Source organism: Mus musculus, chromosome 2 (genome assembly GCF_000001635.26).
Source record: "Mus musculus strain C57BL/6J chromosome 2, GRCm38.p6 C57BL/6J".
In the NCBI taxonomy this organism is placed as follows: Eukaryota; Metazoa; Chordata; class Mammalia; order Rodentia; family Muridae; genus Mus; species Mus musculus.
Genome location: NC_000068.7, coordinates 121,356,374 through 121,382,924, shown reverse-complemented (window position 1 = coordinate 121,382,924; position 26,551 = coordinate 121,356,374). Strand labels below are relative to the sequence as shown.

General features: G+C 49.0%; 2 protein-coding genes and 1 long non-coding RNA gene across 7 annotated transcripts; 2 read left to right on the top strand and 1 right to left on the bottom strand.

The window, feature by feature from the left end:
- Positions 1-1,554: 1,554 nt before the first annotated feature.
- Strc (stereocilin) lies at positions 1,555-19,677 on the top strand. 3 transcript variants are annotated; one of them, XM_006498734.2, is made up of 30 exons: positions 1,555-1,574; positions 1,920-2,120; positions 3,143-3,928; positions 4,015-4,039; positions 4,906-6,283; positions 7,144-7,206; positions 7,306-7,416; positions 7,560-7,726; positions 7,866-8,052; positions 8,152-8,267; positions 8,514-8,646; positions 9,193-9,375; positions 9,626-9,664; positions 9,839-10,006; positions 10,199-10,264; positions 10,723-10,842; positions 11,140-11,198; positions 11,863-11,986; positions 12,096-12,208; positions 13,865-14,000; positions 14,393-14,589; positions 14,746-14,836; positions 15,171-15,327; positions 16,158-16,327; positions 17,027-17,182; positions 17,762-17,904; positions 18,071-18,219; positions 18,316-18,413; positions 18,505-18,652; positions 18,861-19,197. In XM_006498734.2, exons 2-30 carry the CDS (start codon positions 2,063-2,065, stop codon positions 18,947-18,949), a joined length of 5,430 nt encoding a protein of 1,809 aa, XP_006498797.1. In that variant the 5' UTR covers positions 1,555-1,574; positions 1,920-2,062; the 3' UTR covers positions 18,950-19,197. The 3 variants fall into 3 exon arrangements, 2 of the variants coding, with proteins under 2 accessions (XP_006498797.1, NP_536707.2); XR_374401.3 differs by lacking the exon at positions 1,555-1,574 and adding an exon at positions 19,577-19,677 and having other exon boundaries at positions 1,717-2,120; positions 18,861-19,029; NM_080459.2 differs by lacking the exon at positions 1,555-1,574 and having other exon boundaries at positions 1,985-2,120; positions 18,861-19,198.
- Positions 19,188-25,152, bottom strand: Ckmt1 (creatine kinase, mitochondrial 1, ubiquitous). Of its 3 annotated transcripts, none has more exons than XM_006498656.3 (10): positions 24,977-25,152; positions 23,924-24,129; positions 23,148-23,346; positions 22,885-22,980; positions 22,148-22,369; positions 21,937-22,022; positions 21,696-21,819; positions 20,116-20,250; positions 19,825-19,950; positions 19,188-19,427 (listed from the first exon to the last, which is right to left on the bottom strand). In XM_006498656.3, the coding sequence occupies exons 2-10, from the start codon at positions 24,073-24,075 to the stop codon at positions 19,311-19,313; spliced, it is 1,257 nt and encodes a 418-aa protein (XP_006498719.1). In that variant the 5' UTR covers positions 24,076-24,129; positions 24,977-25,152; the 3' UTR covers positions 19,188-19,310. The 3 variants fall into 3 exon arrangements, with proteins under 3 accessions (XP_006498719.1, NP_001341998.1, NP_034027.1); NM_001355069.1 differs by having other exon boundaries at positions 25,066-25,149; NM_009897.3 differs by lacking the exon at positions 24,977-25,152 and having other exon boundaries at positions 23,924-24,315.
- On the top strand, positions 24,106-25,110 carry Gm33947. The gene is made up of 2 exons (XR_374934.4): positions 24,106-24,743; positions 25,010-25,110. It is a non-coding gene; the product is annotated as a predicted gene, 33947 (long non-coding RNA).
- Positions 25,153-26,551: the final 1,399 nt, after the last annotated feature.

The window sequence follows — 26,551 nt, the reverse complement described above, 5'->3', positions numbered from 1 at the left end:
AGGTTAGTGTCAAGTTGACAAAAACTAGCACAGTTCATCCTTGCTGAGGTTTAGGCAGCCACCCAGAAGTGTAGCTAAGGCAACCTATTCCACCCCTCAGAGACAACAATATCAGTTCTTGAGGCCAAGTAGCTGCTGTTGGCAAGGATTAACTACTGTCATGTTTTGACCAGGGTCTGCACCACCCTAGGGAACTTCAAGTTCCCTATGAGGCTATTGTCAAGACCAATAGCCACTTGACTCAACTTGTGGAAATAGTGTTCACAAAGTTTCCATATTAGGAACTTACCAATCATCTTGTAAAAACCTACACCAAAGTGTCTGGGCAGAGAACCTAGGCTCTGGCTATGGTTACAATAGAGGGCATATGTATATTTTGATTTTTTTTTTTTTGAGATGGTTTCACTATGTAACCCTGGCTAGCCCGAACTTGTTATATAGACAAGGCTGGACTCAGACTCACAGAGATCATCCTGCCTCTGCCTCTTAAGTGCTGGGATTAAAAGCCTGTGCCACCATTCCCAGCCCAACACATTTGTTTGTTTGCTTGAGAAAGGGTTTCTCTGTGTAGCCCAGGATGTCCTGAAACTCACTCTGTAGACTAGGCTGGTCTCAAACTCAGTGAGCCACCTGCCTTTACCTCCTGAGTGCTGCTGTTAAAGGCATGTGCCACCACCATCTAGCTTGATTTTTTAATTAATTTTTTAAAAAACGTGTAGTATACATGTAATGGTGTGTTCCTTTAATCCCAGCACTCAGGCTGACAGAGGCAGGCAGAGCTCTGTGAGTTTAAGGCCAGCCTAATCTACATAGAGAATTCCACCGCAGCCAGGGCTACCTGGGGAGACCCTATCTCAATGATACGATGATGATGGATGACTTGACTGAATGGATATCTGTGCACCATGTGCATACCTGGTTCCCTCAGAGACCAGAAGAGGAGGTCAGATGCCCTGAACTGGAATTAGAGATGGTTGTGAGCAGCCATATGAATGCTGGGAATCAAACCCAGGTCCTCTGGGTTTGGAAGAGCAGCAGTCACTGTTCTAATCTGCTGAGCCATCCCTCTAGACCTGCTCATAAGGTTTTTTTATGCAAGAAGAGATGACCAGTCTCTGGACAGACCAGCTTATATTGAATGAAATCTTTCTAACCCATGAATAGGATTCCATGTGTAGAGAGTTTTAACTTGAGAAAGAAAAAGAAACTGCAATGTTTACATGGCCTAATCAAGTAACAGCTCTCTGAGTCTCTCTCCTTACCTGTTAATTGAAGGGTTTACCTATGTGGTTTGTGAAGTCCTGTCTACTCCTTAATATTGCAGGATTCCAAGGATTTATTTTTATGTGTGTATGTGTGTTGTATCTGTGTAGGCATGGGCAGGTTAAGTGCAGACGCCCACAGAGGCAAGAGACATCAGATTCCCCTGGAGCTGGAGTTACAGGCAGTTCTGAACCACCCAATTCAGGTGCATGTAACTCAACTCAGGTCATCTGCAAAGGCAGCATACACTCTCAGCTGCTGAGCCATCTCTTCAGCACCAATACTGTGGGACTCTGGATAGTGTGTCTAAGGTAACAACTCTCCTCTTCCTAAATAGTCTACCCTTGAAACATCTATCTTAATATCTTCTCGCTGCCCACTGCTGGCTGCCAGACCATTTCTCAAATTCTTCAAATCTCAGTTGTCTCTCAAACTCCTTTTGTACTTTCTTTGTTTGATCACATTTTTCTGTAGACCCCCAGATTATATTTTTAGTCTGCCTTCTTCTCTCTGGCTCTTAACTCATGCCGTCTCCTTGGGTAATACTCTGAGGGCCCCGAGATCCCCTGTCATTGGTCCCTCTAACAGAAGTACACCCTTCTCCCAAAGCCAGAGGATCAGGTGTTCAGTGGCTCCGGTGACAGGTGTGATGTCAGGTTACAGATACTGTTTCCTGAGAGACCACACGACAGTGTCAGAGGAACCCCAGCCTGCCCACAATGCCCCGTCTTCACCTGGCTATCCCTTCATGGTGAGCATAGCCAGAACTCACCTCTAGGCCCAGTGTGCACCTGGAAATATGGCTCTGAGCCTCCAGCCCCAGCTGCTCCTTCTCCTGTCGCTCCTGCCGCAGGAAGGTGAGAACAGTGAGTAGGCTTGGGATGAAGGCAAATAACCTTTCCCCTCTTTAAAACGGTGTTTGTGACTTGGGTGGTGGTGGCGCACGCCTTTAATCCCAGCACTTGGGAGGCAGAGGCAGGTGGATCTGTGAGTTAGTGGCCAGCCTGGTCTACACAGCTAGTTCCTAGACAGCTGAACTAGAAAAACAAAAACAAACAAAAACCTGTGTGTGTAACTTCCTTCCACCTCTTTTAAAGATTTATTTCTTTTTTATTTTATGTATACGAGCACTCTATCTTCATGTAGATATCTGCAAGCCTGAGGAAGACATTGGATTCCATTACAGATGGATGTGAGCCACCATGTAGTTGCTGGGAATTGAACTCAGTGTCTCTGAAAGAGTAGACTCTGCTCTTAATCACTAACCCATCTCTCAAGCCCTTGCCCTCCTTTTAAAACTGGTGTGTGTGTGTGTGTGTGTGTGTGTGTGAGAGAGAGAGAGAGAGAGAGAGAGAGAGAGATATTTCCCTTCTTTTTAAAACTGTGTGTGCAAACAGGTAGAGGCAAGGATTTCAATCTCTCCTCTTCGACCAGATGGGTTCTGGGATTTGAACTCAGGTTGCTAGGCTTTCTGACAGATACCTTTACCTGCTAGGCATCTAACTGGTCTGCCTTCCCCCTTTAATGAGACAAAAGTGTATGGTAGATGAGTATGGTGGCTTGTGCCTGTTAGCCCATTCACTCTGAGGCAGAGGATTGAGAGTTGAGTCCAGCCTAGATTACATAGAGAAACCTTGTCTCAAAAAGTATATAAAGTAATAAATAGTGTGAGGGTTAGCCATTTAGATAAAGCTAAAGGGACAAGGAAGTGGGCAGAGATTGCTGCTGTGGGTGACACTAAGGTTTCAGAAAGCACTGTAGGGTACTGGCAGGGATGGCCTCCCTCCATCTTCAGATCCCAGCAGGGAATTGTGCTCAAGGGAAAAGTTTGGGTTTTAGGCCTTTCTCCTTTAATGATCTCTTGTCTCTCTTCTTATAGTGACTTCAGCCCCTACTGGGCCTCAGTCTTTGGATGCTGGTCTCTCCCTTCTGAAGTCATTCGTAGCCACTCTGGACCAAGCTCCTCAGCGTTCCCTCAGCCAGTCACGGTTCTCTGCGTTCCTGGCCAACATTTCTTCATCCTTCCAGCTTGGGAGGATGGGGGAGGGACCGGTGGGAGAGCCCCCACCTCTCCAGCCCCCTGCACTTCGACTTCATGATTTCCTCGTGACACTGAGAGGTAGCCCAGACTGGGAGCCAATGCTAGGGCTTCTGGGAGATGTGCTGGCACTCCTGGGACAGGAACAGACTCCCCGGGACTTTTTGGTGCACCAGGCAGGTGTACTGGGTGGACTTGTAGAGGCATTGTTGGGAGCGTTAGTTCCTGGAGGCCCCCCTGCCCCCACTCGACCCCCATGCACCCGTGATGGCCCTTCTGACTGTGTCCTGGCTGCTGATTGGTTGCCTTCTCTGATGTTGTTATTAGAGGGTACACGCTGGCAGGCCCTGGTGCAGTTGCAGCCCAGTGTGGACCCAACCAATGCCACAGGTCTTGATGGTAGAGAGCCAGCTCCTCACTTTTTACAGGGTCTGCTGGGCTTGCTTACCCCAGCAGGAGAGTTGGGCTCTGAGGAGGCTCTTTGGGGTGGTCTGCTGCGCACAGTGGGGGCCCCCCTCTATGCTGCCTTCCAGGAGGGGCTACTGCGAGTCACTCATTCTCTGCAAGATGAGGTCTTTTCTATTATGGGACAGCCAGAGCCTGATGCCAGTGGGCAGTGCCAGGGAGGTGAGTGCTGCCAGGGCAAGAGCTGGGATGTAGCAGGGGAAGAAAGCGAGATGGGGTCATTTTCTTCTTTGCTCTTTCCCTCCTAGGCAACCTTCAACAGCTGCTTTTATGGTAAGTAGCAGGCAACCTCCAGTTCTGGGAAGTTGGGTCTCAGCAACCTGTAGATAGAGTGCTGAGGACATCAGCCCCCTTTACTCAGGAGGAAGCCAAGAGGAGGAGTGTGGATTGGTTTTGAAGTGTGATGTCTGGGTTGGTGTTCAACTCCCCTTCTTCATTGTCATGTGACACATGTGATATATGCCTCGCTTTCCCCATTTGTAAAACAAAGTAACTACCACTACAGAGTTGTTGTGAGGAATACAAAGAGCTGAGACAAGTTAAGCATGGTGGCGCACGCCTTTAATCCCAGCACTCTGGAAGCAGAGGCAGGAGGATCTCTGAGGTCGAGCCTAGCCTGGTCTACAGCGCAAGTTTCAGGACAGCCAGAGTTATACAGAGAAGCCCTGTCTCAGAAAAGAAAAGAAAAAAACAGTTGACAAAATATAAACCGCTTAGAACAACGTTGAGCATATAGTGCTAGTCTACGTGAGCTTGGGGGCACAGAGGCACAACTGTACTCTGTCTCAGTACAATAACGCCAGAGCACAGACATATTCAGTTGTTCTACCGACTTCCTGATAGGAGGACAAAATCAAGGGTTGTCTGTAAGCTACCCAAAGCCAGGTGAAGAAGGAAAACATGAGGGGACAGGCATGGGCTGTCCCAGGCAGTCTTGTGCCTTGGCAGCATAGATTTCTCTTTTTTCCTAGGCCTTAGTACTGGGGTCAGTACTACCTTTCTTCTTGGGGAGCTTATCTGAGGAAAAAGCCTGTGCTTGCCTAAAAGCCCCCTGCAGAGCTCTGAGCTAGGGTCAAAATCTGCAACCGGAGGAAGTGTGAACTAACCCCTGTCCTGCCTGCTCCTCTCTGTGCACCCAGGGGCATGCGGAACAACCTTTCTTGGGACGCCCGAGCACTGGGTTTTCTATCTGGATCACCACCTCCACCCCCTGCTCTCCTGCACTGCCTGAGCAGAGGTGTGCCTCTGCCCAGGGCTTCCCAGCCTGCGGCTCACATCAGCCCTCGACAGCGGCGAGCCATCTCTGTGGAGGCCCTCTGCGAGAACCACTCAGGCCCAGAGCCACCCTACAGCATCTCCAACTTCTCCATCTACTTGCTCTGCCAGCACATCAAGCCTGCCACCCCGCGGCCCCCTCCTACCACCCCACGGCCTCCTCCTACCACCCCACAGCCCCCTCCTACCACTACACAGCCCATTCCTGACACTACACAGCCCCCTCCTGTCACCCCAAGGCCTCCTCCTACCACCCCACAACCCCCTCCTAGCACAGCTGTCATCTGCCAGACAGCTGTATGGTACGCAGTCTCGTGGGCACCAGGTGCCCGAGGTTGGCTCCAAGCCTGCCATGATCAGTTTCCTGATCAATTTCTGGATATGATCTGCGGCAACCTCTCATTTTCAGCCCTGTCTGGCCCCAGTCGTCCTTTGGTAAAGCAGCTCTGTGCTGGCTTGCTCCCACCCCCCACTAGCTGTCCACCAGGCCTGATCCCTGTGCCCCTCACCCCAGAAATATTCTGGGGCTGTTTCCTGGAGAATGAGACACTGTGGGCTGAACGGTTGTGTGTGGAGGACAGTCTGCAGGCTGTGCCCCCGAGGAACCAGGCTTGGGTTCAGCATGTGTGTCGGGGCCCCACCTTGGACGCCACTGATTTTCCACCGTGCCGCGTTGGACCCTGTGGGGAACGCTGCCCAGATGGGGGCAGCTTCCTGCTCATGGTCTGTGCCAATGACACTCTGTATGAAGCCTTGGTTCCCTTCTGGGCTTGGCTAGCAGGCCAATGCAGAATTAGTCGTGGAGGAAATGATACTTGCTTTCTAGAAGGCATGCTGGGCCCCTTGTTGCCCTCTCTGCCCCCTCTGGGACCATCCCCACTCTGTCTGGCTCCTGGTCCTTTTCTGCTTGGCATGTTATCCCAGTTGCCACGCTGTCAGTCCTCCGTGCCAGCCCTCGCCCACCCCACGCGCCTACATTACCTCCTGCGCCTACTGACCTTCCTTCTGGGTCCAGGGACTGGGGGTGCCGAGACGCAGGGGATGTTAGGTCAAGCCCTGCTGCTCTCTAGTCTCCCAGACAACTGTTCATTCTGGGATGCCTTCCGCCCAGAGGGCCGGAGAAGTGTACTGAGGACAGTCGGAGAGTACTTGCAGCGGGAAGAGCCAACCCCACCAGGCTTAGACTCCTCCCTCAGCCTCGGCTCTGGTATGAGCAAGATGGAGCTTCTGTCCTGCTTCAGTGTGAGTGAATGGCCTCAGGGAAAGCCCTGGGAACAAGGGGAGGGACCCCAGGAAATTCCCCTAGTATAGAGAAGTAGTATAGTACTCCAAGGGATTTAAGTACACAGCTGGAGAGCCTGATGCGCTTGGGCTGCCAACCGCAGGCAGGTTATTCTGCCTTCTCATCTATAAACTGAGTGTAACAAGATGCTGAGTATTAGGGTAGTTGCAAAGACCATATGGAATGCTTTGTGCTGTGGGCTCAGCCTGGTGCATGATACATAAACATGCAAGCAATAAACTTCATCTCATGATTCTCTCACTTGCCGACTCTCCCCTGTTCTGCTTCAGGAAGCCAAGGGTTTTCGTTCTCTCCCTATCCAGTGAGGATTGTAGGTTGGAAAGTAAGAATAAGAGAGATTGAAAACGTACAAGCCAGAAGCCTGGTTAGGTTCAACTGTTGCATAAATTACTGTCATCTTGGGACGAGTAATGCTTTCCTGCACTGTAGATTCTTCTCTATATGCCAAAGGAACTTAAAATGTTGCATTTCATAATCAATTCATCGAATGTCTGTTATGTAAAAGGCACTTTGTGAGATTTGTTAGCTCGTCTTAGGGCCACTTTTTCAAGCCCGAGATTGAGTGGAATGGAATTCGAGTGGTTGGAGTTTGGTTCAAGCCTACCCGTATTTGGCACCGGAGTACAGGAGAAGATAGGACGTGGTCCCAGATTTAATGGGGGCTGCCATCTGAAGAGATGCACATACCAGCTTCAGATGAAGGGCACGCAAGCATCCTCACGAAGCTGAGTTAAAGTGCCTGGGAAGACTCAGGAGGATGGAGAGACAGCACTCTCTCCCTGTATGTTCTCCTCACCAGCCTGTACTGTGGGATCTACTCCAGAGAGAGAAGAGCGTTTGGGCCCTGAGGACCCTGGTGAAGGTAGCAGGTGTGGGGAGGGCACATGGGCAGCTAACTGCCTGCCACGGCTTGAGCTGGTTAGCCACCGAGCTCACACTTACCATTGCCTCCTGTGTCTAGGCCTACCTGCGCATGCCTCCAGAAGACCTTCAGCAGCTTGTGCTTTCAGCAGAGATGGAGGCTGCACAGGGCTTCCTGACGCTCATGCTTCGTTCCTGGGCTAAGCTGAAGGTGGGGCAAGAATATAAGGATCAAAGGGACCCAGATCTTTAGCATTCTGGGGGTTTGCTTCAGTGAAAAGAGGAACCCCAAAGAGGGATGGCAGAAGATACTGAATAAACTCGGAGGCAGCATCCATTTCTCTGTTCCTGCAGGTTCAACCATCCGAGGAGCAGGCCATGGGCCGCCTGACAGCCTTGCTGCTCCAGCGGTACCCACGCCTCACCTCCCAACTCTTTATCGACATGTCACCGCTCATCCCCTTCCTGGCTGTCCCTGACCTCATGCGCTTCCCACCGTCCCTTTTGGCCAACGACAGTGTGTAAGCACTATTCCTGCCCGTCAAGCCCACCGGCCTACAGAGAGGTCCCTTTCAGGGAGACTCTCCTTCCTGTCCACAGCGACAAGACTATAGCAGAGAGGATGTAAGAAAAAATGCTAAGACCTGTTACTCTCCTTAGCCTGGCTGCCATCAGGGATCACAGCTCAGGAATGAAGCCTGAACAGAAGGAGGCCCTGGCAAAACGACTGCTGGCCCCTGAGCTGTTTGGAGAAGTGCCTGATTGGCCCCAGGAGCTGCTGTGGGCAGCCCTGCCTCTGCTTCCCCATCTGCCTCTGGAGAGCTTTCTCCAGCTCAGCCCTCACCAGGTCAGAGAATCATCATTTTCTGATAGAACTGTCTTCTAGTGGGGTGCCCTATGGGGTCCCTGTCTCACCATCACCCTACCTCTCCTTCCCCCATCTCAGATCCAGGCCCTGGAGGATAGCTGGCCAGTAGCAGATCTTGGGCCGGGACACGCCCGACATGTGCTTCGTAGCCTAGTAAACCAGAGCATGGAGGATGGGGAGGAGCAGGTGCTCAGGTGAGTGGCTGTGGTAGAGTCAATGACTGACCAGTATGGAGGTGTATAGAAACAGGGCTGGTATTGCAGAAAGGAAGAGCAAGGGAGGAAGAAGGGGCCCTGGCAAGCTAGGTGCTCTGAGAGGGAAACTGATATATGGTGCTCACATTTCCTAGTTTAGTTTATATGCCTACTCTACGTACCAAATAGTTAGTGCCTGGGTACTTATCTGGAACCACATCAAGGCCAACTGCATGCCTCCTTCAGGCTTGGGTCCCTCGCCTGTTTCCTGAGTCCTGAGGAGCTACAGAGTCTGGTGCCCTTGAGTGATCCAATGGGGCCTGTAGAACAGGGTCTGCTGGAATGTGCGGCCAATGGGACCCTCAGCCCAGAAGGACGGGTGAGCCCTTTGCTACAAATCTGAAAGATTCCAGATTCCCCTAGGGACGATGTGAGTGACTTGCCCAATTGCGCCGACCAAGCTCAAGCACAGTGGTGTGGGCTCCCTGTCACCTCTTTTCTTGAGTGTCTAGTCATTCTCACCTCTTACCTCTGCTTCCTATCCCTACCCTATTATATATACCATTTGTGATTTTATTTTAAAGATTTATTTATTTATTATATGTAAATACACTGTAGCTGTCTTCAGACACCCCAGAAGAGGGCATCAGATCTCATTACAGATAGTTGTGAGACACCATGTGGTTGCTGGGATTTGAACTCAGGACCTTTGGAAGAGCAGCCAGTGATCTTAACTGCTGAGCCATCTCTCCAGCATACCCCCACCCCCACCTCCACCCCAGTGATCTTGAACCTGTTCTACTCTGGTCCTATGCCTGGTTCCAAATACTAGCTCAAGCCCTGGTAAATCCAGATGTGCATTTGGAAAGGCAGTCCTGGGCACAGCTGCATTTTCTCCCTAGTTCTAAGACTTCCTTTGATACAGGTGGCATATGAACTTCTGGGAGTGTTGCGTTCATCTGGAGGAACTGTCTTAAGCCCCCGAGAGCTGAGGGTCTGGGCACCTCTCTTTCCCCAGCTGGGCCTCCGCTTCCTGCAGGAGCTCTCAGAGACCCAGCTTAGAGCCATGCTTCCTGCCCTACAGGGAGCCAGTGTCACACCTGCCCAGGTGAGCTTACTTACTCTCTGAAGCCCCGATCATGAGAACCCTTTGTGGAGATGTTATCACCACCTTAAGGGGAACCATATGTCAACAAGGCATGCCTCCTTGCCCTGTCTCAGCTCCAGAGGGACCCCCAGACAGGTTGGTTCTTGTGATGGCTGAGAGGGAACCGGAAGCTTTAGTGGGCAGGTCCAGGGATCAGTTTGAGACTTGGCTGATGGGGCCTGAGAACTGTTCCTGTTCCATCCCATAACAGGCTGTTCTGTTGTTTGGAAGGCTCCTTCCTAAGCATGATGTAAGTAGCAGGAAGTTCTCAGTGTCTCCTGGAGGGCTCTGTACCCCAGTCCCATGGCTCCTGTATTGGCCCTCTCCTCCCTCTCAGCTCCCCTCATGGCTACGACCCTACTTTATTTTCCTCTCCAACATCCTGCCCTTCTTCTTCAGACCTCTTGTCTCTCTTGTTTCTTAGCTGTCCCTGGAGGAACTCTGCTCCCTGCACCCTCTCCTGCCAGGTCTCAGCCCCCAGACACTCCAGGCCATCCCTAAGAGAGTTCTGGTTGGTGCTTGTTCCTGCCTGGGCCCTGAACTGTCAAGGCTTTCAGCTTGCCAGATTGCAGCTCTGCTGCAGACCTTTCGGGTATGAGGACAGGGAGAAAGAAAGAGTGGGATATAGGGGGTAGACACCTTTGTTTCCAGGGAATACAAACACACACACACCACACACACACACACAACATATATACACACATATACTTACTTACACACATACACTTACACAGACCAAAGACACACACACACACACACACACACACTGTTAATTCTTGTGCAGGTAAAAGATGGTGTTAAAAATATGGGTGCAGCAGGTGCCGGCTCAGCCGTGTGCATTCCTGGGCAGGTATGTGTGGGGTCTCCGGACTGAGCAGCTTTCCATGTTCTGGGTGGTTTCATCTGGCTGGTGTTGCCTCACACCCTCACCCTGCAGTGGCTCTGAAAGTTCAGGTTAGCTCTGTGCCCACACAGATAGTGACAGGATCCCAGTTCCTGATGCAGAGCAGAGCAGCGTGCTCCCATTATCTCACAAGGTCAAACCTGAAAGGCCAAGGCCATCCAGGCCAACCTCCTGTGTTCTGATGAAAAGACTGAGGCTGAGAGAAGCTAGGGGCCTTCTGCTCATCAGGTGTCTAATAGCAAAATACAGCCATAGCAGCCCGAGGTGTGGGGACACTTAAGTAGTCCTTGCTGCAATGGCAGGTGCCACTCCACCCCATCCTAGCTTTGATCCCTTTCTGCCCTTCTCTGAGGGCTAGTACAGACCCTCTCACCCATCACCAAACTGCCCATCACTGCCTGTAGCCCACCACTTGGCCAGACTGCCTGCTTCCCCTGCTCCCATTAAAGCTGCTACAGCTGGACGCTGCAGCTCTTCTGGCAAACCGAAGACTCTATCGGCAGCTGCCTTGGTCTGAGCAACAGGTAACTCTTTTATCTGCCCTTAGATCTCACCCTCTGTCTTCTCTGCTTCCTTTATTCAGACCTTACTCTGATACCTTATCCATACCACCACTTCACTGCTCTCTCTCTCTTCTCCCTCCCTTCTTCCTTCCTTCCTTCCTTCCTCCTTATTACCAGGATCAGAAGAGAGTAGGGCTTTGGGAAAGGGGAGGGGGTGGTAGGAATCACAAAGTAGAGAAATAGAGCCCCAGGCTTCCTTCTGAGGCCCTCAGTACAGTACCTCCCCTGGGAAGCTCTTCTCTCTTTGTTTATTTATAGGCACAGTTTCTCTGGAAGAAAATGCAAGTGCCTACCAACCTGAGCCTGAGGAATCTGCAGTGAGTAGCCGTGTTGGACAGTTGGTTCAGTTGAGCTGGCATTACTTCTGTTATTGCTATTCTTAAGTGCTTTCTTGTTCTCTTCCTACTCTGCCACAGTGCCACAGCTATCCAGTTATTGCTGTGGGACTCAGAAAAGTTAGGCCCATGTCACACCCCATTACCAAGAGTCAAGTCTCTTAGTCACTCTAAGCCTCAGATCGTTTTCTTTTATATAATAGGAATTAAAATAGAGTGCTAGTGAAGACTGAACAAGATCAAGACACATAAGAGCTTTAACACATCACTTGGCCCGGTAGAAAGTCCCAATAGTCACTTGGTGTTCTTAATTTAATTCAAGGTGACTTTAGAGCCACTAGAGAAAGAAGTCCGTATCACTTTACTTACACCTACAGTAAAAAGAACCAGGGGCTTTGGAACCTGAAGACATAGCTCTAGTCTCAACTTACTTCTAGTAGACTGGTGTCAAGAATATCCCTTATTTTCTCACTGCTCAACAGTGAGGATGTTATGGAACGCTAATGATGTTATCTATGTACAAACATTTCACAAGCTGTAGACGACTATCAGTGAGCATCTGCCTTTGTGCTGAGAGTGCTGGTATTGAGGATCAGGCAGGCCAGTACATGTGTTAAAGAGCATCTTCCCTCCCACATGTGCACAGGGCTCTGGGCAACTTGGCAGGAGGCATGACCTGCGAGTTTCTGCAGCAGATCAGCTCAATGGTTGACTTTCTTGATGTGGTACACATGCTCTACCAGCTGCCCACTGGTGTTCGAGAGAGCCTGGTGAGAGGGTGACGTAGGTACTAGTGGGAGGCTTGGACCCTTGGTTCAGAACCCTGGGGGCCATGCTCAGTTCTGTTTGACCCTGCTTTCTCTACCCAATACCTCTTAGCGGGCCTGTATCTGGACAGAGCTACAGCGGAGGATGACAATGCCAGAGCCAGAGCTGACCACCCTAGGGCCAGAACTGAGTGAACTTGACACAAAGCTACTCCTGGACTTGCCGTAAGTGCATGCTTGGACCTTGGGACCCTCACCTTGGAGTAGAAGCTTCCCACTTGGGAAATACCCAGAAGAGGTAGCTTTCTGGCTAGTGCTTCCCTAACATCATAGACAGCCTCAAACAGGACTCTTTCAAAGTCGTTTTGTGAGTCCATCTATTCCCAAGAGTGGCCCTGGTACAGGGAAGCTTATACTGTGCCAACAGGTGAATTTAGGAAAGCTCTAGGCTACATTAATGGATATGTAGTAACTGAAATAAAGGAGGAAATAGGGTCTATTTATGTCTTAGAGGATTGTAATCTGATTAGAGCACCGTATTTTCAATATGTTCAGAGGAGTGGATGGGGGTGAGAAATAGAGCATGTTTCAGAGCCCTCAGATCCCAGAGAAGATACCCAGTAAAAAGTGTACAGACTTACTTATGAGTGGGTCCATGGAGTCAAGACTAGGATTAATAAAGTAAACAATCAGATTTTTTTTTGCACAATGTAATACAAATGAAGTATCGAGTTTCTGATCATTTATACTATTCAAATGTAAGGTGGATGGTCCCATGGAAGGAATGATAGCTAATTCACGTATGAACTGGGATGAGAAGAGTAGGCGAGCTAAGGCTCCTCCATCCCAGACCTTCTAGCTTATGAGTATCTTTTTAAAAGGGTCTCACTGTGTTGTGTAGCTCTTGCTGGCTTAGAACTTACTGTATAGACCTGGCTGGCCTCAAATTCCTTGAGATCCACTTGTCTCTGACTCCAAAGTGCTGGGATTAAAGGCATGTGCCACCACACTCTCACTTGGCTTTTTTTCTTCATATTTTTAATAATTTATTATTTTATTTTATGTGTATGAGTATTTGGCTATATGTATTTCTATGTATCAAATAAATACCTGGTACCCACAGAGACCAAAGAGAGTGTTGGATCCCTTTGAAATGGAGGTACAGATGGTTGTGAGCCTCCATGAAGGTGCTGGGAATCAAACCCTGGTCCTTTGGAAGAGCAAATGGTGCCCTTAGACACTGAGCCATCTCTCCAGCCCCTAGCTCATGAAGACCTTAGGCATGTGCTTCCTTCCTCATTTTCCCAGCCCCTTGCCATCTGAGCTGCAAGGGAGAGTAGGGAAAGGCTGGAGTCAAGGACTTCCTGGAGGTGTGAGGCTGGTGGGGGCAGATAACACCCAGGCTTGTTTGCTTGCAAGATTTCCTGTAGGTTTTGTTACTCATGCACTCGACCCTATATAGAAGACAAGCACCACTTCTGATTTCCGTTCTGTTCTGTTTTGTTTTTTTAAAGGCCATTTAAATCTCTTTAACTACATTGGTTCTCTAAGGTAATTAATTGCCCAGCTGAGGTAAAAGTCATGAACAAGAAAACCGAAGTTCCTTACTCGTGAGAGACTAATAGGAGATTTGAACAGTGTTTAATAACAGGGGGCTTTTGAGTTCATCACATCAGAAAGGATTGTTTCAAAAGATAGCTAGAGATAGCCACTCTCTTTGCTCTGTCCCTTCAAGACATGGTGTGAACTGGCTCAGGACTATTGGATGTCAGTTCTGTGTAGTCACAGGTTTAGGTCTGATATTAGGAATGTGGGACTTGAGCCCTTCTCAGCTTGGCTCAGATCCACTTGAGTGTCACTACTGCCAAATTTCAATAATAGGATCCAGCTGATGGACAGATTGTCCAATGATTCCATTATGTTGGTGGTGGAGATGGTCCAAGGCGCTCCAGAGCAGCTGCTGGCACTGACCCCACTCCACCAGACAGCCTTGGCAGAGCGAGCACTTAAAAACCTGGTAAGTATCTGCCCTATCAGACCCAGATCTGCTGTCTTTGGCAATCCTTGCCTCTCAAATAGTGTTCTTTCACTTTGAGGCCCAAGTCCTAGACCACTAATCTACCTACTGGCTTTCTAGATCTGCCGCTCTGTTCTTTGATTAACCTGCTTCATGTTTCATGTTTGTGTCCCTTGGAGTCTAAGAAGTCCTTTGGGCTCTGCCTCTCAGTCTTTCTACCTGCTTCTGTCTGAGCTCATTCACTATTTAAGGCAGTGAACAAGAGCAATGGCCTTCATAGAGGCCAACTTGGAAGTAGAAGCAGAGGGAGGGTCAAGGGACTTGGTATCTTGATTGAAGAGTCTGGTACTCTGAGTCAGGTGCATTCTCCAAGGCTTGATGCCCCTCTCCAGGCTCCAAAGGAGACCCCAATCTCCAAAGAAGTGCTGGAGACACTGGGCCCCTTGGTTGGATTCCTGGGAATAGAGAGCACGCGACGGATCCCTTTACCCATTCTACTGTCTCATCTCAGTCAGCTGCAGGGCTTCTGCCTAGGAGAGACATTTGCCACAGAGCTGGGATGGCTGCTGTTGCAGGAGCCTGTTCTTGGGTATGGTCCTTTGGTAACATCCTATGCCCAGGTCCTTGACCATCAGCCAGAGTGGTATCCCATTCCACATGCCTAAAGGTACCCTGGCTCCCCAGTCACAGCATGTCAAAGTCCTTACAGTTCCTTCAACTCTATGCTATCCCTTCTGTCCCCTAGAAAACCAGAATTGTGGAGCCAGGATGAAATAGAGCAAGCTGGACGCCTAGTATTCACTCTGTCTGCTGAGGCTATTTCCTCGATCCCCAGGGTGAGGTGAAGGAACAAGGGGACTGAGAGGTAGCTCTGGGGAGTGAGCTCAGGGGGAGCAGGGCAACTTGTTTCAGGCAAGACTGTTAAACAAAGGCCGGACTTGTTTATGGCTTTTGTTTTCAATTTTGTTTGTTTGTAGCAGCCACAAATGAGTGATTCATTCTATAGCCCAGGCTGGCTTAAAAAAAAAAAATCATGGCAATTCTGCTTCAGCGTCTAGAGTGCTGAGATTCCAGGCATGAGCCCCCATACCCAATGTAGGATCTGGAAATGATAGCACCTGGCCCTAACTGCCAGCTCTCCTTTCCTTCCCTCTATTCTCTGTCCTGCAGGAGGCTTTGGGCCCAGAGACACTGGAGAGGCTTCTGGGAAAGCATCAAAGCTGGGAGCAGAGCAGAGTGGGCCATCTGTGTGGGGAGTCACAGCTTGCCCACAAGAAAGCAGCTCTGGTAGCTGGGATTGTGCATCCAGCTGCTGAGGGTCTCCAAGGTGAAGCTCCCCAAATACTCATATGTCCATCAGGGTGTGTGAGAGAGAAGAGGCGTCAAGACAAACAGTGCAATTGGAGGCCTGGGTGGGTGACTGTTGGTGGCTGAGCTTTGCTTGACATTTACCAGGCCCCTGGTTCCACCACAAGCAACATGGTAGAGTGGGAAGCTGGGCTGTAGGTGTGCTGTGTCTCTGGGCAGGTTTCCTGATCTCTGGGGTTTGGTCAACAAGGGTTACAAGATGATATTCAAGGTCTCTTCTAGTTGTAAGGGTCTATAATCCTGGCAGTTTATAACTCCTTAAATGTTTAAAGTCAGGTGTGGTGGTGTACACACCTGTCATCCAAACACATGGGAGTGGAGGCAGGAAGACCAAGAATTCAAGGTCAGTGTTAGCTACATAGCAGATTTAAGGCCAACCTGGGCTATGCAAAATCCTGTCTCAAAAACAAAACAAAGCAAAACAAAACAGCAATTTAGCCCAGAATTCTATTTTCCTGTTCTTTTGAGCCTGGCAAAGTGTGGAGCTCTCTCCTGGGGAATTCCTTAAACAGAAGGAGACAGTCAAGAGGCTAGAGACCTGGGTTCTAACTCAGCTCTTCATTAAGTACCCAAGCAATCTCCTCTGTGTTCTGTTTAACACAAGATGACTTTGTATCCAGTCAGATCGTAGTTCAGATACCATGTGAACCCTCAAATTCTCATTGTCACCGTTCCTTAGCTCATGGTGCCCACACCGCTCCGTCATTCAAAGGTTGGATGACCTATAACTATCATTGTAGGCATAATTTAGTATCACACTGACCCTTTGTCTCTGCCTTCCTTCTTCAGAGCCTGTACCAAACTGTGCAGACATACGGGGAACCTTCCCAGCGGCCTGGTCTGCGACACAAATCTCAGAGATGGAACTCTCAGACTTTGAAGACTGCCTGTCACTATTTGCTGGAGATCCAGGACTTGGTCCTGAGGAACTACGGGCAGCCATGGGCAAGGCCAAGCAGGTTAGGGATGGAGAGACTAATGGGACCAAATGGGTGAAAACGCAAAGAAGTTGAGTAGGTGTGATATGGGACACAAGGGACTGAAAACTTGGGTGAGGGGTGGGGAAACGATGAGAGGTTTGGGTGATAAGTAGGGGGCCAGAGGGGATCAATATTGAAGGAGGGGTAGTACAATGGACAGAGGCGCTATTTGAATGTGTATCAAAATGGTCCAGGGAGCAGGTTCTTTTTTTTTTTTTTTTGGTTTTTGGAGACAGGGTTTCTCTGTCTAGCCCTGGCTGTCCTGAAACTCACTTTGTAGACCAGGCTGGCCTCAAACTCAGAAATCTGCCTGCCACTGCCTCCCGAGTGCTGGGATTAAAGGTGTGTGCCACCACGCCCTCCCAGCAGGGAGCAAGTTCTTAACAGGCAATTGCTGGGGGACCAGACTAACTAAATCTCTGGAGTTTGGATCTGGCATCTTCACTTTAGCAGATACATCACGGGGTCAGGTGCATATAAAGCTTAGAATTCATGGACTGGAGTTTGCTCTTCTTTCCTATGTAGAGGTCAGCCTTTCAGTAACCCCTGAATCAGAGAAACTCTCATCTTACTATAGAGGAAAGTAAAAACAAGGGGAGTGATCTGGCCAGGATCCCACAGCATCTGCTGCCTAGTCCAGCGTTTTTTCCACTCACATGGTTCCTGTCTTCCTCCTAGTTGTGGGGTCCCCCTCGAGGATTCCGTCCTGAGCAGATCTTGCAGCTGGGCCGTCTCCTGATAGGTCTAGGAGAACGGGAACTGCAGGAGCTTACCTTGGTGGACTGGGGTGTGCTGAGCAGCCTGGGGCAAATAGATGGCTGGAGTTCCATGCAGGTACCACCTTCTCTCTTCCTTGCCTTGCCCCAGACATACATCCTGTAGACCCAGTCCTCTCAGTTATCCAGACCCAAGGGATTTTCTCATGCAATCCTTTCTGGCCATTCTTCCTATCTTTTCTTGGTTTGGGTTTTTTGTTTTGGTTTGTTTTTTGTTTGTTTGTTTAGACAAGTCTTAGGTGGCCTACCCTGGGTTTGAGCCTGTCACATAGCTGAGGATGGCCTAGAGCTCCTGGTTCTGTTGCCTGTGCCTCCTAAATTCTGGTATGACAAGTGTGTCAGCTTCTGTCTTTTCATAGGACTCTACACTGTGACCTTAGGACCTGACTCATTCTTTCTGAGATTCTGGATTCCTAGTACTCTCTACCCTCCTTTCTCCTTTCCCCTTTCTCCTCTTCCTTCTATTGTTTGACGGCAAGGGTGTGTCCCTGATTTTCTCCATAGCTTTTGGACCTTTCGATGTTAGTAACAAGGAAATACAGTTTAGTAGCCCTTCCACTCCCCTACTCATTTTCCCATCCGTTTATTCCCCACGATGTAATCTCTTTATCCTGTGTTCCCCCCCCCCCCCCTGCAGCTCCGAGCCGTGGTCTCCAGTTTCCTAAGGCAGAGTGGTCGGCATGTGAGCCACCTGGACTTCATTTATCTGACAGCACTGGGTTACACAGTCTGTGGATTGCGACCAGAGGAGTTACAGCACATCAGCAGTTGGGAGTTTAGGTAACCTACAGAAGATTTGGAGTGGTGGTGTTGTAGTAGAGATGGGCTCATGAAAGATTTGTCCCATGAAGGAAGGGAGTTCATTTGGATCTTTTCTTCCATCTTATGACCACAGCCTCTGCCACTGATGCTGAATTCTTCTCCCTTTCTTCCTACTGGTCCACAGCCAAGCAGCTCTCTTCCTGGGTAGCTTGCATCTCCCGTGCTCTGAGGAACAGCTGGAAGTTCTGGCCTATCTCCTTGTGTTGCCTGGTGGCTTTGGCCCAGTCAGTAACTGGGGGCCTGAGATCTTCACTGAAATTGGCACAATAGCAGGTGGGGAAGCTGGGCCACAGTTTGTCACTAGGTGTCAGAGTTTGTCTTCCACATTGTGGATGGACTAGGATAGATGTGTTCTGCTTCTTTCACTAGCTGGCATCCCAGACCTGGCTCTTTCAGCATTACTGCGGGGACAGATCCAAGGCCTGACTCCTCTTGCCATTTCTGTCATTCCTGCTCCCAAGTTTGCAGTGAGTTTTGGTGGACTGGGGCCTAGAGTTACCACAGGGAGAGCATGGGTCCAATGGGGTTACATGTACTGACTCCTGTCCTTTCCTCTAGGTGGTCTTCAACCCCATCCAGTTATCTAGTCTCACCAGGGGTCAGGCCGTAGCTGTTACTCCTGAACAGCTGGCCTATCTGAGTCCTGAGCAGCGGCGAGCAGTTGCATGGGCCCAACACGAAGGGAAGGAGATCCCAGAGCAGCTGGGTACGTTACCAACTGCATAGTTTGATAAGCTGTCATCTGACCCAGAGTCCATCTAAGTCCTAACTTGGTGCTGTCTGGTTCTCAGACCCCACACAGGAGAATCTCTGGAGTAGAGGGATCTATACACAGAGCTAAATTTGAAACATCAAAGGCTCCTGGGGAACAGAACTGTGATTTTTTTTTCCTCCCATTCCTTGTCTCATTCTAGGTCGAAACTCAGCCTGGGGTCTCTACGACTGGTTCCAAGCCTCCTGGGCCCTGGCATTGCCCGTCAGCATTTTTGGCCACCTATTATGATAACTGTTCCTTCAGTTGAGGGAGAAAATTTACATCATACTGAACAACTTGTAAATGGAAGTGCATACTAATTATTCTCAGTAAGTGGATGAGGATTGTGGGTAAAATTCCAATGCATTCCACCCACCTGAGAACTGTGCTCCTGGCATATACGCCTCTTGCCATCATGAATAACCTCACTGTTTCTTTTCATTTCCTACTTCCTCCTCACCACACCAATAGAAATAACACAGACAGCTGCAACATAATGTGGAGTCTTTACTAGGACAGGGAGAGAGGCAGGTCCAGGGCAAGTAGACTAGGCCACTGTTAAATATGCAGAAGTCCTGGGGGTCTTGACTCATCCGCTGGGGATGGGGAGTTAATGTTTGCTGTGGACAAGAGGTGGAGGGATTCGAATATCCTGTCCTCTCTCCAGACGCCGTTCACAGTCAATCAAATAGTTCACCCCATCGATGACGAGCTGCACCAGCTCCACCTGAAGAACACAGTCCTTGATCCCTGCTTCCCGGTGTACCCGAGCTTCTCTTAATCTCTCTCTCTCTCCCTCTCTCTCCCTCCCTCTCTCTCTCTCTCTCCCTTCCTTCCTTCCCTCCTTCCTTCCTTTCCTTCTTTTTCTTTTTTCAGTTTTTGTGACAGGATCTCATTATGTAGCCCTGGCTGGCCTGAGACTCACAGAGATCTGTCTTGCTTCTGCTGGTATTAAAAGCACAGACCACCTTGCCTGACCTGAGTTTCTTTAGCTCTTCCATCTCTGAAAACTCGTTTTCTCTTCCCTCCCCACTCAACCTGACCATTGCTTCAGATTCTATTATGTTCCTGAGGCTCACTCACTGCCTTATCTCAACCTCTTAACCTGATTCATAAGACCTCACCTCTGACTTGCCAAGTCGATCCAAATTAGAGATGTCAAAGACGCTGCCTGTGGCAGCTGTGTCCACTCCTCCAGTTCCACGCTTTTGCAGTCTTAGGTTCTCCAGGATCTTTGGGAAGCGGTTATCCTAGATGCAAGGTAAAGATCAGGGGCATGTCAATAGATTCTGAGACTGCTCCTACCCTTGGCCCACTAGCCATAAGCCCATAGGACTGGCTCTTTTTAGAGTGTCTCCTCCATCCCCTTCCAAGTCCCCCTTCTTACACCCCCTCTAGCCCCACATATCCTTTACTTTGCTCAGCAGTGGCAGTTTGATGTGGACTCCTGCCCGAAGTCCAGTGCCCAGGTTAGATGGACAGGTCAAGATGTAGCCTAAACGCTCATTCCACATGAACTCCCAGCCTCGTTCCTGGATCAGCTTCTCCACCTGTGTCAACAGAGGTTCTGTTGTGAAAAATCAGGGAGGGAGGGGTCGCTCTTAGCCCCACAGACATTCTAGAACTATGTCTACAACGAGAAACTTGAGGATCGATGAATGACATGCTCTTTGTTGTTGTTAAAACTTATTGTCATTGCACATGGAAGGACACTTGGATGTTGCATTATATGCATGCTGATAAGATTGTGGCAGATAGATTGTTCGTAGAAGAAGCTTTGGAGAATGATACATTAAGAGTGACTTGGGAAATGAATAGAAGTAGTAAACAGGACAGGGAGTTCTCATGCATCAATTACATCTTTGACAAAGGGTCCCTTTGGACAGAAACGAGGTGCTAAGGCAGGAGAGCCTACTCTTAGCTATAAAAGGAACATGGATAATAGAGCAGGGAGACATGAGAAGGTACAGCAGAGAAGCCAGATTCACAGGTACATGTGAGAAGAGGGGGACTTCAAGAGATGTTCTTGCTTTCCTGACCACCATAATGACTATTAGGATGGAAGAGACAGGGGCCTGCCAGAGCAATAGACACAAAGACCACACTACCTAAAGATGATGCTCTGTAACTCAGAAGGAATCACAAGCATGGAGATTTTTACATGCTAAAGCTAACACTTATTATAGAACAATTCCTCTGCCTACATTATTTCATTTAGTCCTCAACTTTATAGACAAATAAACAGAGTCATATAATTAAAGAGTATTTCTCTATGCACTCATAGAACATTATCCATTCCTTGCCGAAAATAGTGTGAGCTTCCTGGCTAGAATCTAAAAGAGAAGCACCCTTTCTTTACAAGTCCAAAAATAAAACTGTAGATACAAGAAAATACATCAAGGATCAGATCTATGGCAGTTTCTAACATAGAATAAATGTAGAAACCCTGCCCATGCAAGCCTGCCCAGTCACCTCTCATCCAGAAACGCACATTCTAGAGCTTAAGCCAGTTCAGCCTCCACCTTCCCTAGTCTCTCTAGCACTTTCTGCTTAGAGCCTAGATGCAATGCTAGATCTCCAGAGCCAAGGTGAGCCTTGGCTCAGAACTTGGTGATGTATCATGAACAAACCAATCTCTCATGCCTTCCATCAGTCCAGGCTCAAACGTTCTCCTTAACTGCACATACTACCTCATACCACCTACCCCGGCACTGGCTTGCTGATCATTGGTTCCTTCTTTTCATTACTTGGCAAAGATTATGCTTTATTTCCTTCCTTAGGTTACTGACACTCTTTCTATTTTTAGAGTAACTATATGCCCTGGTTTTCCAAGGATGGCCCTGGTTTGTAACTATTATCCTAGCATGATAATGACCCTTTCTACTATCAGAAATACTCTGCGTTGACTGACAAGTGATATAGCCGATCTAGCTATGCTGCTGTGTGGTATTTCTCATTTCCTCTCCCCTAGCTCCCTGGTATACCCTTCTCCAACCTCTTTGAGGCCCCGGCAGAATCTTTCAAACACTCTCTTCATGTTGCCGCCTTTCTCCATAGAGATGACCCGTGTGTGGTCCTCCTCATTCACCCAGATCAAGAAACTCTTCTCATTGTTGTGCCTGAGGGCAGGATAGGTATAGCCATCAGTGGGCAAGACAAGCACTGGGGTAGATGGAGAAAAAACTTTGCACATACAAGGGGGAAAAAAAAACCAAAAAAGTGTGTTGGCTCCATACCAGATCCCTCGAGCATCAGGCCAGTCTCGAGCCATTCCTGCTGCAGTCAGCAATGGGGACACAGGTTTATCAAACAGAAAATGGTCCTGAGGAGAATAAAGGGATTGGGTCTAAGAATTCTCACAGTACCATCCAGGCCATCTACCTTTTCTGGTCCACTCTCCCCTCCACCTCTTTTTCCACAATCCCGTTCCCTGTCAAGGGCCCTCACATCAATAAGCTGCTGCTGTTCGGCCTCCGTCATCTCACTGAGCCTATAGTACCGTCCAGCCAGGTCACCCTTCAGGCCACTCAGAGCATCCACCACAACACGTTCTACCTCTCTTCGCTCTGCCCGAGTGCAGGCTGGAGGGAGACTGAGTCCCCTGATACTTCGGCCAGTTCTGACTCTTGAAGACAATACATACCTCTCATCAAAGTAGCCAGAACGGATCTGAGGAATAAGAGAAATGACTATAAATCATAGAAACACAGCAGGTGGGAACTCTTGGGGATTATAAAGCAGGTGCCAGAAGGAAGACACATTGGACAGGCATGCTAACTGAAAACACTGTGGTCATTTCTCCACATTTCTCACTTTGGGTACAGCCTTTTTTTTTTTTTTTTTTTTTTTTTTTTTTTTTTTTTGGTGGAGGGAGGAGGGCTCTTCTGAGCCGTCTGAGAGCTGAGATTACAGGTGTGAGCCACCACACCCAGCCAGGACATAGTCACTTCTTAAAAATTCTTTCACCATTTTGTACTTTGATCAGATTCTCCTCAACTCCATTATCCAGACTCTTATCCACTACGTCCTCCTATCTGCTATACTTCAAGATATGCAATTCTTTCTCTTATCAATATACAAAGCTCAGCAGTCTAACCCTGAGTCAGGAAACAAGGTGTAATGATTGGAGATACAGAACATTGTGCACAAGGCTGCACATATCGGAAGTGTCACATTTGGCTCACTTTACTGGCATCAAGGTCAGTGGTGTGCTTCATTGTTCTGGGGTCATATCCATTATGCCGCTCTTGGATCACAGGGTCAAACAGTTCAGCAAATACCTGAAAAGGAGTTAAGAGGAAGAGGCGATTATAAAGAAGAAACACTTGAGTTGTAGATTGATATCACTGGATCAGAACGTTTGAGTATAGACAATCCAGAGTCTTGAGGGAACAGACATGAGGGATCTTTAGGAGGAAGGAACTGGGATTTCTGAGGGGCCCCCTACCTCATAGGTCTCCTCATCTCCAGCCACCATGCCCACAGTCTTGATGAAGGGGTGGCCAGGGTTGTCCACTCCAGTCTGGATGCACTGATCTAGTGTCCAACCAGTGGGTGTGGTCTTGTCGCAGAGCCGTGCATAGACTGCTGGGGTCAGGTGACTGGCCATGCAGTTGTTGTGCTTTCGGAGGTCTGGGTACTCAGCGCTGGGAAGGGGGTACCCAGTAACCATGGAGGGAGGGCACAGGAGCCTAGACCTACTGATGTCAGCTGGGAGCTGTCCAGTGAGCCATGTCTGGCTTTGCTTATTGGAAGGAGGGGGAATTAGAGGTAGGCTAAATCTTGATAATCTCTTCAGGGATTTCCAGGGTCTTTTCTTTCCTAATAGTTCTAACACCTCAATTCCCCCTTGTCTACAGAGTTGCTTTTCTCTAGTGAGCATAACATTAGAGATGGGGGAGGGGAGAGACTCAGGAGAATTCGGGAGAACAAGGAGAATAGGTCGAGATTAAAAAAAAAAAAAAAAGCTTCTAGTCATCCAAAAAGGATTTGGGCAGTGGGTGAACCTAGAATTTGCAAAGGTAAAGCTGGTGTGGAGGCAGTGACATCGGGTGACATGTCCTTAGACATGTTCTTCCATTACAGGGCTAGGATCTCCAAACTGTACAGGAAATCCATCTTCGAGGCCTATCTTTTGCTCAGGTTATCCTCTCTACCTGTTCGGTTCCCATCACCACCACTACCACCCCCAGCCCCCACCTCGTGCATCTCAGGCTCTAATACCTCGGGGGATACAGTCTCCTCCGTTCAGCAGCGGCAGCTCCTACAGATTCCGGGCGGAGCAGAATCCCGGCGGTGAGAGACCCAGCTCCAGCCAAAGCCAGGAGCCTGAGTCCAGGGCGGGCAGACAGCAGACGGGAGAAGGGACCAGCCATGGCTTGGGGATGCGGCTACAAAGATTCAGAGCAGGATCTGGCGCAAGTCAGGAACTAGGAGGGAAGATGCAACCGGGTAGAGAGAGGACGGAGCTGGGTCGGAGACTGGAGCCAAAATAGGGGTCACGATGAAGGCTGAAGCTGAAGTGGCAGCCGGTGCCTACCAGGCTGCAGGAGAAGCGCAGCGAAGCAAGGAGCCAGCCAGAGCAGAGGGAGGCCCCAGCCGCAGTCTCCAGGGGTGGGGCTCACTCAGGCTCCGCCTTCCCGCCTGCCACCGCGCTAGGTGTGCGGGGGTGGGGTTGGGTAGCACTAGCCAGGTAATTAAGAAGACCGGAGATTTACTCCCTGAGGCTGGAGACAGACGCCCACCAAGGATGAGGGTGGTCAGATTTCAGCACTAAGTAGAGGACAGCACCACAGGGATTCCCGAACCTGAAACCCCCCTTCTTTCATACCCTCTCTGTTTAAATCTGAAACCCAATCCGTCTATTTTCTGGGTTTTAGGGGTGGGGGTGGGGAGGTTGACATTGCCCAGCCTCTTTTCTGAATTCGATCTGCACGCCATCTCTCCATTTTCCCCAGGAGAGTCAGCCGCAGGAAAACCACAGAATAAACAGATAGAGGAGGAAGACTGAGCGAGCTCAGGGGAAAGACAGCACAGCCTCAAGGTCACCTTCCCCTAAGAACCAGGAAGAGCACCAGGGAACTCCCAGCTACACCTATGCTTTCCTAATAAGATTGAGAAAGGATCCCTTAAGAATCAGAAAGCTATTGGCTCTTATCCTGTCTATTCTGTCTCCCAAACTCACTGCCTCCAAGTCTTCAGCTTGGCTATTTCCTGCCTCTCATTGGGGACCTGCTTTTTTTTTCTTTTTTTCCTCTACTCTAACCCCTGCTTCACCTTTGATCTTTTATTTCTCTTCTTCTTTTCCAGGCTTAAATCTGTTTGCTGTTCGAAGGACTCTTCCTGAGTAGTGTCTGAAAGCCTACCTGTTGATTGCTCTGGGTGTGGGGCTGGGGTTGGGCAGGGAATGGTGAGTTTCTTCTTCCTTCTCTTCCTTCTTCTCTGCAGCTGGCAGTTCCTGGACTGGAGGGGGAATATAAAGAGAGGAGGAGGGTGTGGTGAGATGACTGGGTGTGGAATGGAACAGGCAGGCACAGGTCTCCCGAACCACTCGTGCTTCCTCTCTTGGCTTGCTAAGGCAGTTTAATCTGGAGTGTGAAGGCTGGTAGTATCCAAGGGCATAAGGTCATCAGGGAGTCTCTGTCTTCTTCCTGGTCCGCTCTCTCTTTTGCGAAGTGCATACTCAGACTCAAGAGGGTTTGTTTCCACAGCTACGTGCTGGGCTAGGAGCAACTTGACTTTTATTAGTGCAGGAAGGGGAATGAAAGCTGAAGCTGAGATAGAGACCTGAGGTTTGGGTGCGGAGGGCCAGCCAAAGCAAAGCAGACATATTGCCATTAATATGTCTACCTTCAGCTTCCTGATGTTCCAGAAGACAGTAAGATATTTGGAAGTTGTAAGAAAGTACTTGGGAAAAAGAATTACCCTTCATAATCCCCACTGGCCCAACTAATATACATTCCTTTATTTCCCTCAAGTCCCCACCCCATATGTCTCCTTTCTGACCTTTCTCATTGGTGAGTATCCTTAGAAAGAATCCATTTCACTTTTGGCTCCATTACTTAAGCCTCTTCTCTTGGTAAAATAACACATTTTCCAAGAATAGAGATCTACTGGTGGAACTTCCTTATTTTTGGAGAGGGAAAAAAAATGTTACCTGTGCTGTGGGTGTTCATTATCCAGGTTAAGGAGTAGGTATGAGTAAGTGAATATAATTACTTGGGATGGTGTATATTTACCCAGATAAAAGGAGGAGATAGTCTTCGAGAGCAATTGGGCTATTATTTGGCTGAGAAGGTGTTCAGGAGGTGGGGTGTGGGAAGAGAGGCTAACAGAAGAAGTAAAGGCAGCCAGGGTACAGAGAAGTCATTCAAATTTGGAAAATGCCTTCCTATGGGAAACAATAGCTCTTCCAAGAGGGCTCATCGATTTGTGCACTTTTTAAATTCTTTGTGAGGCTCAGTATGCCAGTGGGGTCGCTGGAGGCTGTTTACAGCTGGGAGCTGCGGTAATTACTCGCTCCCAGGGTTGGAGTGGTAGAAGAGGAATGAGTCTGAGCCCTAACTATCACTGATTCTTTGTAGATTCTGCTCTTAGAATCTATCTCTATCAATTCAGGAAGCCTGGGGCAGAGGTTTCAGTAAGATGAGGCATCTAACTAGGACAATTCCTAGGTTCCCAAAATTATAGAGAACAAATGGGGGCACTCAAACTCCTAAATGAAGATTCAAGGTCAACAGTAACATATGCGTAAATAATGCTTTCATATCATCAGTATCATCAATTCTTTTTCGATAAGAAATGTTCTTTACTGGCTCATGTATTGGGGTTTGGTTAATTACCAGCTATTGC